The 19,516-nt window shown below is 38.6% G+C and overlaps 1 protein-coding gene across 12 annotated transcripts in view; it reads right to left on the reverse strand.

Moving 5' to 3' along the window:
• CCDC18 (coiled-coil domain containing 18) overlaps positions 1-19,516 on the reverse strand; it is a 72,849-nt gene that overhangs the window by 43,274 nt on the left and 10,059 nt on the right. For 8 of the 12 annotated variants that reach the window (XM_073357037.1, XM_073357028.1, XM_073357027.1 and 5 more), the window contains 11 exons: positions 17,181-17,290; positions 15,072-15,200; positions 13,801-13,897; positions 11,811-11,932; positions 11,067-11,376; positions 5,294-5,397; positions 5,000-5,160; positions 4,091-4,311; positions 2,325-2,435; positions 1,243-1,374; positions 302-436 (listed from right to left, as the gene is read on the reverse strand). In XM_073357037.1, coding sequence (XP_073213138.1) covers positions 302-436; positions 1,243-1,374; positions 2,325-2,435; positions 4,091-4,311; positions 5,000-5,160; positions 5,294-5,397; positions 11,067-11,376; positions 11,811-11,932; positions 13,801-13,897; positions 15,072-15,200; positions 17,181-17,290 — 1,632 coding nt within the window. Of the gene's footprint in view, positions 1-301; positions 437-1,242; positions 1,375-2,324; positions 2,436-4,090; positions 4,312-4,999; positions 5,161-5,293; positions 5,398-11,066; positions 11,377-11,810; positions 11,933-13,800; positions 13,898-15,071; positions 15,201-17,180; positions 17,291-18,491; positions 18,557-19,065; positions 19,459-19,516 lie in introns of those variants that run through there. The other 4 variants (XM_073357033.1, XM_073357032.1, XM_073357026.1 and 1 more) reach the window with 4 other exon arrangements.

Raw genomic sequence — 19,516 nt, forward strand, 5'->3', positions numbered from 1 at the left:
GCAACCCAGGATGTTTCTGAGTGCTATTCTATGCTGGAATAACGAGCCATGGAGGGTCATTGAAGTCAGAGCAATTTAGAGGAGCTCTGGGACTGGTCTAGGTTGCAGCAGGTACAGAGGCCAGAATTAGGGAGCAGGCAAAGATGGCTTCAAATTAAAACAAAAAATCACCTTTGTCTAACCCCACCTTTCCTGTACCCAGCAAAATTAAAAGAGTAAGATAGAACCTGGCCCTTCATCTCTAAAAATTAGTCAATCAACATTTAGTCTGCTTTTAGAGAGAATAAATACTCAATATTACCTCTTTGCTTTCTATCAGCAGCCGATCCAATGATTCAAGGTGACGCTGTTTACATACAATATCTTCTTGTAAAACAAACATGGTCTTCTCTAGCTCATTAATTTGCTGGTGTTTCATGGCCAGCTTAGTCTGAAGCTATACACAAAAAAAAACCCATTATTTATTGTTTTCATGTAGTTTCTTATACAAGCCTCTTGAGATTTAAAAACATCTGCACCTATGGGTCCATTTACCACCAAAATGCAGTCTCCCCTAGAGTGAACACAAAAATGATCATACGGATGCCATCAGAAACAGTGTACAACCTAGGAACAGGTATAAAAATTACATTACTGATTAAAGCAACAGGAGAACATAGGCAGAATATAGTTACTTTGCATGCTGAAATTGGTCAGGTCAACAAGACATACAACTCTACTTTTGCAAAATATGACATGAAATCTTCCATGACTGCAAGCAGTAAGGGTTTCAGTTTCAAAAAATGTCATCTGAAAGTTATTAAATGTTTCTAAAAAAACTGGAGGAACGTTATCAAAGATCACCCTGACCCCCAGGACCCATGATGGGGAGAGTCTCAGTGGAAAAGAAAATACTGCCTGGGGCTCTATTATTTTTGCCAGGGATTCTCCTCATGGCTAGAGGAGAGATGCTCAAGTCAGTCTCCACCTTCTCCCCACCTTAAGGACCCTGGAGAGAGGTCTTCCTGGGGTCCAGGGAAATGGGGTGATGGTGTTATAAAGGTGTCTTACTTTCACTTCTATATGGCAAAGAAGAGAGTCACAAGTCTCCGGTGGACAGTCTTTATAATGCTGAATGCTAAATAGAGGAGATACCATGAACTTTTTAACCCCAGAATTACTGAGGAATGAAGATATGGAAATTAAATTTACATAGAAAACATTAGAGATATATAAGACACACACATTAGTGCACAATCTTACTATTTCAATCTGTTTCTCCATCTCTTTGTGCTGTTCAAGATGAATTAACTTTGCTTTTTCAAAGGCTATAGTTACTTGCTCATGTTCTTCATTGATATTTGTTTCCAAGTTGCGAATCTGGCCATTCTTTTCCTGGAAATATTTTTTAAAATCCTTAATAGGAATATATAGATCTTTTGATATCAGGTAATGAGTTTTTTGTGTAAGCAGTAAGGAAGTTTGAAAGCCTCAGACTCATAAGAACAACAGATAAAACTGAAAATTAATATTAATGTTTTATATTTATACAGCATCTTTCACCCTATAAAATCTCAAAGCAGTGTACAAAAGTATAGTGTATACATGAAGCACCACTGAAATGCATCCATCTCAGACATGGAGGGCAGCTGCCAGATGGACAGCTGGCACAGATGACGGCACACAGTAGTGAGTGAAGGAAAATGTTGGCCAAGGACACCAAGGCAAACCCCTACTCTTACAGGAAATATCATGAGGCCATGAAAGGAAAATAAAGTAATTTTACTGCAGGGAATATTAAATATGAAGGAAGTTAAGAGAGCAATCTTAAGAGAGAGTATAAAAACTAAAATATTTTAATACTTTGTACTGTAATTCCTTTTCAATTTAACAATGCAGGAAAGATTTGGATTTTGAATCATTAAATATTTCTAACTGACAAATATTTTCCTATACTGCAAAAAACTGTAGAAAAAAAGACAATTAAAAAACTGCTTCTTGGATTTAAAAAAAACATATGAGTAAAATCCTGGCCCTACTGAAGTAATTGGCAAAACCATCATGGACTTCAATGGGTTCAGGATTTCATTCCACATGTAATATAAAGAAAACTATTTATATCCATTTAAGAATTTTCATGGGTGTTTAAGGGTAAAAAATGCCAGGATAGTCTATTTAAAGCAAGATTATTTGCGTTATTAAAATTGTGTGATATGTACTAAGAGATCTTGCACTCTATCTGGTTTGTACATGTATAATGCCAGCACAATAACTAAAAATATATAGTAACACACCAAATGTGGGTGATTTTACACAATTATGACTTCTCAATGAAAATTTCTTACTATGAGCTCCTGATCCAGCTCAGTACATCTTGCAGCAGCAGCAGAATAAGCAACTGTCTTTTCTTCCAACTGTTTTTCAAGTACTGAAAGCTGAGAGGACTTCTTTGTTATCTGAAAATAAACAGAATATAAACCATTAAAAGAGATCTATTTTTCTTTCCTAAATGTAAGATTATAAAGACTTATACATGTATATATTTTTCTAACTGTGATGTTGATATAATGGTGCCTATGTACTGTAAGTACAGCCTGCTAAGAGCAGTATGGTAGGTAAAGATTATGTAGGACAACTGATTTAAGGTTTGTTCAGTTATTTGTGAATGCTTTCTTGAAAACTGACTTGTTATTAACTATTACTTTTTATTAGTTACAAAGAAAAGAAATTGTAAAGGCAATTTATCTTCAATGTGTGCAATTTACCATAAATTACAATGACACAACAGTGAGTCAAATCTTCGAAAGCTATAATATTTGGGGTCTGTCATAAATATGAAGGGAAGGGTAAACACCTTTAAAAATCCATTCTGGCCAGAGAAAAAACCCTTTCACCTGTAAAGGCTTAAGAAGCTAGGATAACCTTGCTGGAACCTGACCAAAATGACCAATGAGGAGACAAGATACTTTCAAAGCTGGAGGGAGGGAGAAACAAAGGTTCTCTGTCTGTGTGTTTTGCCAGGAACAGAAAAGGAATGGAGTCTTAGAATTTAGTAAAAGTAATCTAGCTAGATATGCATTAGATTCTGTTTTGTATAAATGGCTGATAAAATAAGCTGTGCTGAATGGAATGTATATTCCTGTTTTTGTGTCTTTTTGTAACTTAAGATTTTGAATCTGATTACCCTGTAAGGTATTTAACATCCTGATTTTACAGAGGTGATTCTTTTACTTTTTCTTCAGTTAAAATTCTTCTTTTAAGAACCTGATTGTTTTTTCATTGTTCTTAAGATCCAAGGGTTTGGGTTTGTGTTCTTGGTGAGGATTTTTATCAAGCCTTCCTCAGGAAAGGGGGTGTAGGGTTTGGGAGGATTTTGGGGGGGAAAGACATTTCCAAGCGGGCTCTTCCCCTATTATATATTTGTTAGACGCTCGGTGGTGGCAGCAATAAAGTCCAAGGGCAACAGGTGAAATAGTTTGTACCTTGGGGAAGTTTTATCCTAAGCTGGTAAAAATAAGCTTAGGGGGTTTTTCATGCAGGTCCCCACATCTGTACCCTAGAGTTCAGAATGGGGAAGGAACCTTGACAGGGTCAGTAAAACAGCCATTATAAAACAAATTATGCTGAAACTGTATATACATGTTAAGAATCTGAATGCTAATGCAGTTTAATGCCATTGGTGAGTAACAGCTTTCATTGCCTTAATTTCTCTTGTGATTATCCAGTAATAGTTCTGGTCTCTGGCAAATATATGACATATTTCTCATTAAATACATACTCAGCATTTGGGTATCCACTAGTAGGTTTCTCTCTCTCTCACATGTGTCTACCACAAGAGGGCACACACTGACAATCTAAATAGCAACAATTTAAACTGCAGCTTTATAACCTGGGATTTCTGATGTTATTAACATACAAAGATCTGAGTTTTATCTTCAGATTTTCCTGCACCCCCAATAAATTTACTAATTCATATTCTCTCTAAATAGTCTTGCATCAGAAAACAAACATGGCAATGAAAATTTTCAAAAAAGGGGAAAATCTATGTCCACTATTACATTTAATTCAGTGATCAAAGGTTATACACTTTTCAGCCCTCCTAACAACTTACTTCTCGCTGCAAGTTAGTAGTTTTTGCAGCCTTCTCCAGTAGTTCTTCCTGTATAATTTGAAACTGACCGGCTCTTTGGGCCATGCTGGTCTTTAAAGAAGAATTCTCCTCTTCTGCTTTTGACAGCTTAGCACGTAATTCTTCTATCTCTCTTGTGAATCTTCGACGCTCTTTTTCAAACTGTTTACTGATGAGTTCCAATTGTTGACATTTTCTCTCTTCTTTTTTTAAAAAAGTTTTATTTATAGATGACAATTAAAATTAGAGATAATCAAGTTATAAAAAAAAAAAAGACATGCCTGATGAAGACAAGGACTAGTTTGACAGTACCATGTTAAACTACCACATGATCTCCAGGGCTCAAGAGTTACCTCAGAAAATTTTGCCCTCAGAAGTCAGTGCTTGTTGTGGAGGTTACATTTAGGCTTTGGGAGCAAAATGCACTGCTCTGAATGTACACCTGAAGTCATTTTATAGCACAGCACTGAGGGCAATCAGAACCCTACTTTTCTAGAGCTGAAGAGCCCTAATGATGGTAGAAAAAGAACAAAAGAAAAAATGAATAACTGGAGACCCCATCGTAACAGAAAAAAGGGAGAAACCTACGTTTTCCATTTGTAATATATTTTGAGTCTGGGGCCAGGGCAAGCAAGGGAGAGCCCATTAGCCAAAATAAATAAATAAATAAAGTTAAAATGCACATTGAGCCTCAAGACTATAACAAACACCAAGGTAGCTAAACCTTGCTCTCCATAAGGGCATCTGTTATCTTGTTACAGAAAATATTAAAATAGCAAAATTAAAACCCACAAAAAATGTTAACTTGCATTCTGCAGTCATTTTTAACTAACTAACTATGTCAGAAGGTATTTTATAGCTTTTAAGTGCACTATTTTTCACCATGCTCACCTGTTTGATTTCCAATCAATTTTACAGGTTCTGTTTCTAGGCCATGTAATCTGCCACTTTCTTGTCCCTCATAATCATTAGAAAGATGTTGAGTTACTTTACTGACAGTTAGGTTTGCCTGAAGCTTCTGAATTTCTGCTTCTTTCATTGCCAGTTTGATTCTAGCACAAAGAAAAAGATATAAAATGTTATGAGAAAGTATTCTTTGAAAGTATTTTTCTCCCTTTAGAATAGTATTCAGGAGGTATTGCTACTGGCAAAGTCTTGTTATGGTTCAGGACCCTTAAAACGTACCTTAGGTCTGCAATCAGGGATTTGTCTGATTCACAACAAGAGGCATACATAGCTTCCTTTGCGGAGGAACTGGCCATTTGACGTTTAGAGTGATGCAATGTAAACTGCAAGTTAAGAAAAAAGAACTAATGAAAATATAAACTTTTTCTATGTTAAATTCACATACTGTACAAGCAGAATGTTTTGCAAGGCACAAAGATTTGAACATCCTGGCCTGAGTGGGTACATAGATACCAAAAAAAAAAAAAAAAAAAAAAAAAAAACACATTTGGAGGGGGTAAGCATCAGAAGTCCCATCAAATCGAGCTGTGAGCAACAGGCACCTTGAAACTCAGGTCATATACTTAGATGCCTAAATTTAAATTTAGGCACTCAAATTTGAAAATTTTAGCCATTAAATATCACACTTACAGAGTATCAGTAATGGACTCCAAAGTTGAGCTTGTTTTGAACTTTTCACTTAAAGGAACGTTAATTCTGCTTTATTTCAATGAGCGAATGTAATCTCCCAATTTTTCACAATTACAGTTGAGAGTACATCTGAATTTGCTATTAAAATTATTCGGATAAAATAATTACTAACTCTCCCCCCCCCCCAAATCCATTCAGTTTGAAATTGGCATTATTACAACATCTCTGAAACAGCCCACTTTGGAGATTCAAAAATTACAAAGAAACAGTGTTATTCAACTTTCTTCATAACTCTGTAAATTTATGGAATGAAAAGCAGATGGAGAGATCAGCATCCACCACGTACTCCTGCTCTCCAGTGCTGCCTCTCTGGCTCTGCTACCCAGTCCACCTCCCTCTCTGCTCATCAAATTACCCTCCAGACAGCATCTAATCTTAGGTTTCTTTGTGACTCCTTCCCATCTATGCTCTACCCACCAAATTTCTTGCAGACCTGATAAAGTTCACAAGTGCAAGTCCCAGTTTGATAGGCCAGAGATTCATGAAGTTTCTTCTTCTTCATCATCATGTTCCCATTACACCTCTGGCATCTAGGGAAGCGACAAAGCTCCTCCACTCCTGTCTGTTTCTGTCAAGTCTTTCAATGGTTCCCCAGCTGTGCCCCAGGTTTTTCGGTGCAGCTTCCACAGTTCTTCACCATGTTGTTTTCAGGAAGCCTAGTTTTCACTTGCCTTCAGGTGTCCATATTATTGCTACTCTGGTGATGAAATCAGTTTCCATCCGAAGCCATGGTCAATCCATTTCCAGTGCCTCCTAGCAATGATAGTCCTCCTAGCCTCTTGGCTGCACTGTGCCAACAGATCTTGGTTTGAGATTGTTCTGGGCCAAAAGATACGGAGGACTTTTCTGAGGCAGGTTGTATGGAATGAAGACAGTTTGGACATGTCATACAGTCTCATTCCTCAGCATTCTGCACTATAAAGTAATATTGAAAATACACAGCTCTGATAAATCCTGGGAGTTTGATTTTGGTGTTGTATTTTGATGTTCTCCAGACTTTATTTAAGCTCCTGAAGGTGTTCCTGGCTTTATTGATTTTGTTCTGGACATCCTGGTTTGTTCCACCGTCCTGGCTGATGGTACTGCCCAAGCATGTGAATGTTTCTAATTGGTGAGAACATTATCCTCGATCCATACTGGTGATGGTGAGGCAATATTAAAAGGTCATATCTGTCTTATTGCAGTTGATTTTCAGTTCATTTTGCTGGCTGAATGCATTAAGTCGAGTTGTTTTTTCTTGTATATAGAGTTGGGTATGTGATCAGAGATCAAGATCATATGTGAAGTCCAGGTCTTCAAGGGATGAGAAGGATATCCATTTAATGCCGCTTGGCGCGTCTTCTGTTTGTACACTGCATTACCCAGTCAATGGCAATGTTGAAGAGGATTGCAGATATGACACATCCCTGACATACTCCTATTTTGACTTCAAAACTGAGCTCACTGTGATCAACACTGCATGTAAAGCTGAAATAAAAGCTTTTGATTATGTTGATTATACGGACAGGGATTCCATATGCCTGCAGAATGTGCCATAGGCTGGTCCCGTGAATGCTATCAAAAGCCTTCTCAAAGTCTATGAAATGTATGTAGAGTTGCCATTCTAAGCACTGTTCTATCATGTTTCATAGAGTCAAGATCTGGTCTGTGCATCCATGCCCTTTCTGAAACTAGCTTGCTCTTTTCTGAGAACGCTATCAACTGCCTCTGATATATGCTGGACAATGATCTTACACAATCCTTTACTTGGCACAGATAAAAATGTAATACCACGCCAGTTATTACAATCACTGATAGTTCTTTTCTTTGGTTCACTCATCTGGCACTTTTTCCCTTTTCCAGACTGATGTAAATAGAGGGGCCAGGATAGATGCTGCTAACTCAGGATTTACCTTGAACAATTCTGCATTCAAGTTACCCTTGCCAAGAGCACCCTCATTTTTTAAGGATTTGATGACTTGAATGATCTCTTCCTTAGTTGGGGTGTCTGTGCTGATATCAAGATCTTCTTCTGCCTCTTGGATGTTTGCTTCCTCTTTAGGTGACTCCCTGTTCAGCAATTCTTTGAAATGCTCTGTCCAGCGCATTTCTAGTTCTTTTTCTGGTAGTAGGTGGCCTTATTTGTCCCTGATGACAGTGTTTGTTGGGGTCTGCCGTTTACCACTAATAAGCTGCATCATTTTATAGATGAAAAAAACAAACAATGAGGAGTTCAGTGGCACCCTAAAAACTAACGGATTTATTTGGGCATAAGCTTTCATGGGTAAAAAACCCACTTCTTCAGATGCATGAAGTGAAAATTACAGATGCAGGCATAAATATACTGACACATGAAGAGACGGGAGTTACCTTATGTGACAAAGTTCCTCCTCTGCCTTGGTGGGTCCTACGCTTATTGGCAGATTTTCTCGCTTCAGAGGTTCATGGCAGCCCTCAGTTTGGCCATTGTGTGGCTCAAATCTGCCGTTCACTCAGTTAACCTCATCACTGGCCAGCATGGGGAAAGGAAGAAGAACAATCTCCGCAGTCTCTGCTGATCCACCTAGCGGATCGGGGAACAGGCCAGAGACCTTCTCCCCTGGTAGAACCCACAGTCCAGTTCAACTCCTCCGTTATCAAATAGGGAATTGGGGGGGGGGGATGGAGGGAACCTGGGCCCGCCCTCTACTCTGGGTTCCAGCCCAGGGCCTTGTGGATTGCAGCTGTCTACAGTGGCTCCTGTAACAGCTGCGTGACAGCTACAAATCCCTGGGCTACTTCCCCAGGGCCTCCTCCTAACACCTTCTTTATTCTCACTACAGGACCTCCCTCCTGATGTCTGATAATGCTTGTACTTCTCAGTCTTCCAGTAATACACCTTCTCACTCTCAGCTTCTTGCACCTCTTGCTCCCAGCTCCTCGCACGCATACCACAAACTGAAGTGAGCTCCTTTTTAAACCCAGGTGCCCTGATTAGCCTGCCTGTCTTAATTGATTCTAGCAGCTTCTTGATTAGCTGCAGGTGTTCTAGTCAGCCTGTCTGCCTTAATTGTTTCCAGAAAGTTCCTGATTGTTCTGGAAGCTTCCTTGTTACCTTACCCAGGGAAAAGGGACTTATTTAACCTGGGGCTAATATATCTGCCTTCTACCACTCTCCTGTAGCCATCCGGCCTGACCCTGTCACCACTTACAAGTAGAGAACCAGTACTGACAGGGCCTATGCTTATGGGCTTATGCCCAAATAAATCTGTTAGTCTTTAAGGTGCCACGTGACTCCTTGTTGTTTTTGTGGATACAGACTAACACTGCTATCCCTCTGATACATTTTATAGACCATTCCTTGTTCACCACAAGCAGCTACATCCTCTGCTTGTGTTGCCAGATCATCAATATAATGTCGTTTGTCCGCTCTCACAAGGCATTTGACCTCCCGGCGTGCCTTGCTATACTGCTCACAGTATCTGTCCTTTACCTTCTGGGATTTTGTGTCTAAACCTTTTTTCTTCAGAGCTCATTTGGTTTCTACAGTGTTCTATGTGCTGGGTATAATCCACACCTTCCTTCTGCCTGTAGCCTAGACAGGCTTCACTGCTCTGTTTATGAATTGCTGTTACTTTGTCCCACTTCTTGTTGATCTCCTCATCTGCATTCCCCTCCTTTTCATCAAAGTCTGCAAGTGCCTGAAACCTGTTCTTTAACTACAGAATGACAAGCTAAAGTCCCCTGAAACACAGAAAGCCTTCAATGTCATAAAGCCTATGTCCCTTGTTTGGTGGACCCACACTTCTCAGTTTTAGCTTCATGGAGGCTGTCACAAGGTGGTGGTTGCTGCCAACATCTGCACCCCTTCTCACTTCCACATCCGTCAGTGAGCGTCGCCATTTGCCATTTATCATATGGTCAATCTGGTTCTTATCTCTGCCATTTAAAGAACACCATGTCAGCTTGTGAATTTCACAATGTTGAAATGAGTTCCACCAATGACTAGGTCATTCATATTACAGAAAACAACAAGCCTCTCTCCGTTTTCATTCATGGTGCCACACCCATGTCTTCCCATTGCTCTGTCCTTGTTTGTGTTGTCCTTACCTACCTCGGCATTCAGGTCTCCCACGATGATAGTTAGATCATGGCATGGTACCCTCCCCAACTCCGTCTGTAATGTAAGGTAGAATTTGTCCTTTACGTCTTCATCACTGTCATTTGTCAGAACATAGCAGTGAATCAGGGTGACATTATTGTGTTTCCCTTTCAGTCTGGCTCTCATAAGTCTGCTGCTGATGGACTTCACTCCTTTCTCAAATGCTCCACTCCCTTCTTCAAAAGTATGGCAACACTCCCATGGTGTTGTCCATCATCCCATCCAGAATACAGCAAAGTTTCTCCTGAGGCTGTTGATAATCTTCCTGATCCCATCCATCTGCTCTTGCTGACACCCAAAATGTGTAAGCTGTAGCGTCTCATCTCTGCTGTGACCTGAGCTAGCTTTCCTATTCCATACATTGTCTGTACATTCCAAAAAACAAGTTTGGTTTTTGTCTTGGTGTTGAGCACTTCAGTCTTCATGCCAGTGGCTTCATTTTGGCTTTCATCACTGGCAGTCATACGGGTCATTGACTCCTGAAGGCCATCACACACAGTAATGGTCGAATTCTTCATCACTGTTTCCCAACATATTGTGTTTTTTATAGGACAGGGTTGTTAGCCCAGACCAATCCAGCATGGTTGAACCTATTAGGAGCAAAAAGCGCCCCCCCCCACACACACTCACACAGAGTCTGGGGATCATTAGAGCACACAAGCTGTCCCGCCATGACAAGGCACAGACACCAGAAGTTTGCCATTCAGAAAATGTATCTACAAGCTCCGTTTGTCAGCAAGTCTCTCCCTTGCTCTCACTGCTCCACGCCCCCTGTTGAGGCTGTTACAGAGGATACACCTTCACCATCTGGTAAACCTCATGCTGTTCAACAGACAGTAGCCCCAGTATCACACTGTATTACTTAGTTGTGTTTTGGAGAGTAAGTCTGCCACTGAAGAATCAGTGCAGGCCACAGAAGGAGGCAGGGTACAAAACTAGACAGATATCTGCTCCAGTACTGCAGTTTCTACATTCTTGAGAGTTCAGACACACACTTTCTTGATTCAGCTAAAGTAAAATGTTTAATTAAACATTACTGTATCTTCATCAGTGCATTTTGGAAGCAGAAAAAACAATATACAGACAGCCCCTAAGAAGATAAGCAACATTTCCAGATAGTACCAGATTAGGATTCTACAAGGTGCACAATACAATTTTATAATGATTTATCAATTACTGTACCTCTTTAGATGTACCTAGCGACAACTGGGAGATAATAGTTTCCAAGGTGCTCAGTTCTTCTCTTGAATCCTCAATTTCTTGATGACATAATTTTAGGCGATCATTTTGCTGTGCAATAAGTGCTTTTAGCTCTGCATTTTCACTTACTAGGGCACTTTTCTCTTTAAGTACTACTACTTTGTCATTAAGTTCACCCTCAAGCTTCAGGATCTTCTGTTCAGACTGTGTAAGCTGTGACACAATTTCAGTGTTTTTTGCCTCTAGACTCTTCATCTCTTCTTTTGCACTACGGTTCTCATCCTTTAATTGGCTACAAAAAACAAAACAAATAGATATAGATACATACACACACACACACACACACACACACTATAAAGGCTAGTTCAACAAAAACTCTAGAAGGCTGGAGTTTTGCTAGGACTTCGGCTATCAGATACTGGCAGAAAGGCACCCCACACAAAAATTGATTAATTATCTTCATTCATCTGGGAGTCTAAAAGAGACTAACTTCTCAGTAGTCTTTTCTCAGTGCCAAAAGCAGAGAAGCTAAGGAATAAAACAACATGGAGACTAGATTATCCTCTCATTCTTGGGATTGGTCCCTCCAGTTAAAGGCTGAAATGTTGTCAGGGTGCTGAGAGATATGCCAAAGCCACTGTAACTATTTTGAAGATAGAGAAATCCAGAAACATGGTAAAACAGATATATCAATTTAAAAAAAATAAGAAGAAGAAACACTTTTACCTTAATTGTTTCTTTGTGATTTCAAGTTCATTTCTATAGGCAACACATTTTTCATGCAACTTTTCTTTTTCTTTTACACAATTAACTAATTTTTTCTCTAAAGTTTCTTCTTCAGCTTGAACCTTAAAAAACGTTGTATAATGATGAAAACAATGATTTAAGCCACAAATAGTCAAAGAATATTCTGACAAAGAATAAACAAATTAAGCTGCTTTATACTGCAAAGATTGCTACTATCTCATTTCCTTTAGAGTAGACAGACAAGTAACCATACTGAGTGCTGTTCTGAGGCATGGGAGAGCAAGAAAAAAGCTTTTTCTTTAGTTGACAAGGAAAAAAAGGAAGAATCTCTTTGGTATTTTAGGGCCTACTTTTGGTCAGCAGTAATGTCAAGGTATGTAGCACAGTCTTGCCAATCTCCATGACCAAAGAAGCTTAACCAATGGCAAATTCGCCTTCAGGGGCAACTGCTGAAGGCTTATGTGATTCCTTGACTCCTTTTCCTACCCAAGAGAAAAAATTACAGACTTACACCGTAATAGCCATGGAAGGTAAAATTAGGGACAAACAGTTCATGCTCAATTTCTCCTCAACTTTGCTCCCAGCATGGGTTCCTCTGGATGATTTATAGACAGCCAGGAGGGACTAAAACGTGGCCACCCTAATTTAGTACTCACAGCTAAGAGAATGCAGCGAACGTGAATAAGATAGTTTTGTTTACATGTCAGATAAAAGGGGTTTTCAGCCAGCAGATTCCACATGAGAAATAGACTACCTAGCAAAAATGGCCATACTCACTATTTTTTTAATTTAAAACACACTATGGACATATAATCTACCTATGGAAGCTATTTGTTTTCTTGATAGCTATAATGAATAAGTAGGTATTCCTGCTGGAGGCATGGGATGGATTAGTCAAGCCTAGGTTTCCCTTCATCCTAATTTTGCATTGACCTCCTTAGAATTTTCAAGGCATATTCTTGAAACAAAAAGAAAAAGCTTGGTTGCAAGAGTTCAGAGCTTACTTTATAACTAAAAGGAGAAAAGGTGAGTTGTGTGTGATAATATATTTGTATGATAGATACTGTTGTTGTTTGGGTTAAACCTCATCTAAATTGTTGTGACAGCCACCCCTCATTTAAGATACCTGTGAAAGACAGCTATGGAGCTCCAATTAAGACAAAGAGGGTACGTGAGCCAACGCAGTAAGCGGATGTAGTGAGCGAAGGGCTCCATATAGTCTCTGACTAAGGGGATGGGTGTGAGGAAGGAAGGAAGAAAGACACGCAGGTCAAACTGAAGGACCACAGAGACATGCAGAATGAATTCCAGACACAGACAGCCTGAACAAGCTGTCTGAAAGAGTTTGGTGCTATGAGCAAAGAAACCATCTCATTTATTTTGTTCCTTCTATGTTGAGAGAAACAGGACTTTGGACATTCTTTGTAAATAAACAAGATTACATCAAAGCCACCAGACCATTGTCAATTTCTCCACCCAACTGGAACAATCCGCAGGGCCACAAACTTTGACTAGTCACTTGGGTCAAAAAGGGTAACAATACTTATCAAGCACTCTAAATGACAGTTTTTTCCAAAGTCTCCCTATATACTGTTAATGCTGCTTATGAGAGTTGCTTTCCCACTGTAGCCATGGCACAGGGAACAGAAAACCTATTCTAATAGTTTGTCCCTACCATGGGTACAGTGATGCAGCAAATTCACTTAAGCCTTTGTGATTAAAAAAGTATAAATAAAAATTTCTTCTGCTAACCCTTTGAATGTGGGGCTGGCTACAAATATGTTTTATTCACACACTTCAGAAATGTTGGCTAAGTAAAATAAGTTACAGTAGGCTTCCTTCTACCCCATTTCTTATGCAATGGAACCAAGGCTGTTGACATTTAGCATTTAGATATGACCAAATGGATTCCAGTTTCCATTTTAAATCCAAATTGTGTGGCCAAAAACTACAGATAATCAAGTCTTACCTTTTCAAGTTTTTCAGTTATTTTCTCTCTGTATTTTTTAAAAGCTTTCGTCAACTCTTCAGCATTAAACAGAGCCTCGTTTCTTTGCTGTTCAGCTCTACAAAAAAAAAGTGTCATTTTTAAATACTGGTACAATACTGATATAACTATCTCCCAAATTACCCAAACTTGAAATACAAAGAATAAATTAAATAGCATAGGGTAACTGAGCTTCCTTTCAACTTTCCAGTTCCTTTAGATACAACTTTTTAAATAAAATGGACTTTAACTTATCACATGAATTACTGCTTCATGTTTAAAAAAAAATTAGGCATATCTGCAAATATATTAAATAAGCTACATCCAAGCAATAATAAGGCTAAGAATTTAAGAGCAAAATCACTGCTGTACCCCTTCAAGCCCTGGGTCCACATGGCATCCACTACATTCAAATCCAAATACATCTTTGATTGTGAAAGTGCAATTATATAAACGGATTAGTGCCTACCCGTTTTATTTCTTCCTCTCTTTTGTCTTTAAAAAAAGAAAATACTATTACTGCACTGTTAAGCCTGAGAGATGCTTCCAAACCTCTGGAAATTCAAAAGATATTATACCCACAGCAAGACTGACTGTCACATTACATTTAAGTGGTATTTTTGATAACTCTTTATGATCTCAATCTGGCAAAAATTTACATATGTAAAGAACTTTACGCACTGAGTAGTCCTAATGACTTCACAGGGACTACTCTGAGTGTGTAAAGTTAAACAGATGCATAAGTCTTTGCAAGTTCAGGGTCTATATTTTTACATTTATGCTTCCATACAAGTGTAGTGAGGATGAGTTAAAATTATTGTAGCAAAAATAGACTTTGAACATGTATTTCAACTTTCACCTGAGCATTGCATCATCAGGGGTTTTTTTGTATTTACAAAAAAAAGAAAAAAAGTTTATTTAGCTAACCTATCGCTGCCAAATAAAGGTGTGTTTTAATGAGTGATACTGGGACAGGGATCATTGGATATTGCCAGGATAAAAACAAAAAACAAAAAAACAAAACAGACACCGTTCAAATTTAAATTAAAAAAAATAATAATAATAATCTTAATCTTGCAGGTCACCTTTAAACAAACTTGATTTTCCTCCCTTTTTCTTCTACAATACACCCATAAAGAAAAGACAACTTGGTGGCAGAAAATAATATTTAATAATTGGAGAGGGGGAATTTGCACATTAGTAAAATATTTTCTACTAGAAAAGTTTTGCTTGTTTTTAATTATATAAATCACCTCTTCCCTTGCTTGCTTCGATCAATTAAATCCATTTTCAATTTTTTATATTCTTCTTTAAACCTTTGCAAAATGTGTTCTTTTTCTACCACCATTTTCTGGCTTTGCTCTAATTTATCTTCTGCATCTCTAGAAAAAGAAATTAAGAATTATTAGACCACAACTTTTAAAAAAAAAAAAAAATTAGCAGGTAGCTTTTTATATCAGAAGCATTTGGTTTGGTGGATAGATATCAAATAGCAATTTTTTTTCCCCTTTTCCATATATGAAGTTCAATAGGGGGACTAGCTAGTCTGATATATGGGAAATCATTTTACCAGCCTCTCTATCCAAAGAAAGCAACAATCCTGTATTTGAGCTAATACAATAAGGACTAACCCAATTAAAGATATTAAAATTAATAAAGTTACTTATTTTGTAAAGTAAGTTTTGCCTATTTTCATCCTTATTAAACTGCATATTGAGATTTTAATCAATTTGTGGTAGGAATTTTCATTTACTATCTGTTTGTACAGCTTCCAGCACAGTGGGGCCCTATCTTGGTCCAGGCCTCTGGGTACCACTGCAATACAAATATATAATAATAAAATAATAATAATCAGGAAAGTCACCTTACACAAAATTCAGAGTCAATTTATAAGCAGGCTTGGCAGAATTTGATTTATTATAATTTTGAGAGATAATATAAATATTTAAGGACTTTCTTAAATCAATTTTTATTGATTTAAATTTTCACAGTTGCAGAAAATTATGTGGAGGAGGTCAGACAATTATTTAACGACAACTTTTTGAATCTCAATGTCTTTTAAGTGTTTTATAAACCATTACCACACAAACTGTCAACATCACATATCAAATATCATTAACTCAACAAATCATACCTGTTTTTACTATTCATTTGCTAGTCCATTTCTAACAAGCCTAATTCAAAAGTCTAAATCACTGGATTTTGACTCTAATAAGTTCTCAAGCAACATTTTTCTTACTTTGCCGATCAGAAAATTTCAATCATCATCCATGGAAATATTTTTTCAGTGATTTGTGTGTGTATGGTGAAATTGATGTTTACCGACATTAATTGATAAAAATTTGATCCTTCCAAATCTATTTATAAGACACTGCCTTCATTTGTATATAATCATTATAGAGATACATAGTAGTGACCAGTGGAATATCTGTTTTATCCTTAGCAATGCAGGGGACAGAGGACTGAGTGTGTTCTTGTGATAGCCCTGCCACACTAAGTGCAAAGGAGATCTTAGTGCTCTATCATGCATCATTACATTTGTTTAAAAAAAACCCACAGACATATAAAACAATGTAAAATATATTTGCAAAGAAAGTGTCTCAACTTGCTTCTATAACAGGGTTTGCAACAGCTGTGTATCTCTCTGTTTTATGTGGATGAGAAAATGAAAGTGTTATTGCGAAAGTGGAGGACTTTTTGTATTTGTTTGCCAGGAGAAATTTTGTCTGTTTTTTTAAAGTATTCTATGGTTTTGAAGATTACAAGTGTGTCCAAAAGGGCCAAATCTAATGCTACTTACACAGACAGTGAAATCTGCTTCAGCAGATAGATCAAGTTCTTACAGTATACTTAAGCAAATGAAGCATGTAAGTCAATGTGTGGCTTTAGTGACTGACAACTTTCGGGGACAAGCAGGACACTTTGCTTAGGTAAGTTTTATTTGGACAGCCATGATTGATTCTAGTGTAGTAAGTGGATATATTTGAGAAGACAAAAAGTTTGCTCATTGTACAATGGGCACAAATGTCTATATTTCTGCAATGTATATATAATCTCAATGGTAGGAGCACATTTATGTTTACCCCAGGTTATAAACTAGTTTGTTTATTTTACCAAATCTTCATCAATTACTTTTAATTCTTAGAACACATTTCATCATATCTTACATACACTAATATAAAACACCAATATAACACACATAAATCGGCAACTTCTCAAGGACACATTTCAAAACTCCGTAATGGTTCTGATGAAAAGCACTAGATTTGGAAGGAATCAGTTTTTCCCAGGAACAGAAAATATGGTGAATTAAACAAATAGACCAAAAGTTTTATAAGGGAGGGGAAAAGAACATTTTCTACCTCAGGACTTTATCTTGAGCCGTAACTTCTGCTTCCAAATTTGCAATCTGTTCTTCTAACATAGGAATACTGACTGAATGTGTACCTAAAGCTGATTCAAGAAAAGAGATCTGAAATATAAACATATTTGGGACTTCATTAAAATTTGCAAACATACCCTACAATGAATTGTGCCAAAAGGTTGTTGCATAATTGAATGACATTGTCTGCCTAACCCTGCTATAGAAATTGCCAGGATATTTCCACACCATATTCACTCTGACTTCAAGCTTTCCCTTCAGTTTTGCACAATACCATTCCATAAATACCATTCCTCTCTGAGACAACTGTAAACAAATTCTTTTTTAACATACCAAAACAATTTTTTCCTCCAAAAATTAATATTCCTCCATTTTCCCCTTACAAGCCAGAAAAATGAGTACCATATATACTCGATCATAAGCTGGTTTGTTTATAATCCGACCCCCCCACCCACCCAAGATGGCGAAGTAAAAATGGGCAATTTTTATGACCCATTCATAAACCGACCCTATAATTCCGGGGTCGGCAAACTTTGGCTCCCAGCCCATCAGGATATGCTGCTGGCGAGCCGAGACGGTTTGTTTACCTTAAGTGTCCGCAGGCACGGAGGTAAACTAAAGTAAACAAAGTGTCCCGGCCCACCAGCTGCTTACCCTGACAGGCCAGGACAGCAACTGGTGGGGAAATTTTTTTGGGAGGTGGGGGGAGAAGCTGGGGGTCAAGGGAGTAACCCCTGTGACCACCCCCCATATGACCCCACCCCTAGCCCAGGACCCACACACTGTTCCCATCCTCTCTCTTCCCACCTTAGCTGGGGCGGGCTAGGGGATGTCATCTCTGGCCTGGCCAGAGCTGCTCCGGCAGCCTGGGCAGCGTGGCCGCAGCCTACCAGCCCCGGAGCTGCAGCTGCTTCAAAGGTTGGGGGAGAGCAGCATTGCCAGAAGTGGAGAGACTCTTGCCCCACCTCTTCCCTTCTGGCTGTGCTGCCTCTCTTTACCCCCTCTCTCAGGGGAAGGGGCTGTGTCCCACCTCTCCCACTCTATAACCATTCATAAGCTGGCCCCCTTCTCTGATGCTTCCTTTTTTACTAAAAAAAATTCGGCTTATGAATGAGTATATATGGTAGTTTGTTCTTTGCCCTCTCACTCTCACTAGCTGTTATCTCTTCCTCTTTGTTTTTTCTCCAGCATCACTTGTCCTCTGCATAGAGTCTGAGAAGCACAGTTGCAAATTATAATATACTATAATATTTATTCTGCAGACCAACATGCACACAATAGAGTGGCTTACTTCTCAGTAACTGCGTTTCACAATATTCCTGCAATGCTGTAGTCTGCAAAGATTTTAGAAAGATTCTGTGTAAACAAGCAAAATAGTATTTCTTTAATTCAAGTATCCGTATTTTTTAAATATATGTGTAAATTATATTAACAATCTACCTCTCTCCATGGTCTGCAATATTCCCTCATAACTCATCTTCACTTTCTCTACACATCAGACATATTGCTCTTTATTTAGAAATAAGACCAGCCTTCTTCAGTTCTCATTGTTAATATGTATATAGGAGCCCAATTCGGCTCAGGCAGATATACTGCAAATATATTTATGTATAATGCTAAAATAATTTATCAAGTTACTTCCTGTATAGGTTACAGGGCATCTTTATTACTAGACTTAGATTGTAAGCTTTTGGGGGCACAGACTGTCATTTTGTTATGTTTGTACAGCACTTAGAACAATGGGTCCTTGACTAGGGTTCCTACTTGCTACTACTATACAAATAAATAATAGATTATTTATAGATTTTAAGTAGATTAATCCAAGGTGAACCGGTATATTCTACTCAAAACTACAATATAGTTACCAGTGATTTATTTTTCTAAGATATTTTGTGTTGCTAGAGACCACGTACTCATCCTTTACTCCTGGGGGGGATTCGGCATTACTATGCGCCTGCAGAAAACGCCCCCCGCAAATTCCTGCGCTTCCCTGTAGAAAACAGCAGGGAAGCAAAGTGAAGAGGGGGGTGGAAGAGGAGGAGAGATGACCATGGGTGCAGGTTTTTGGGAGGATTGCCCCCTCCAAACAGAGGTGAGGCATGGTAGGAGGCACACGGGTTTATGTGCCACTGCCTCCTGCCCCCCCATTTCTGCAAGTGCAGAGCTGCCCAGCTGAAGGAGGATGCCTCTCTGCTCCAGACTCTGCGGCTGAACACTGACTCCTGGGTCCTAGTGCCAGTCGTGCTCCCCTTCTGTGTGCTGGGAGCCTTCCTGTTTTCTGTGCAAAGTGGGGCTAGGGGAACTGAGAGAATGGGG

This window comes from Lepidochelys kempii, chromosome 8 (genome assembly GCF_965140265.1).
Source record: "Lepidochelys kempii isolate rLepKem1 chromosome 8, rLepKem1.hap2, whole genome shotgun sequence".
NCBI classification, from domain to species: Eukaryota; Metazoa; Chordata; order Testudines; family Cheloniidae; genus Lepidochelys; species Lepidochelys kempii.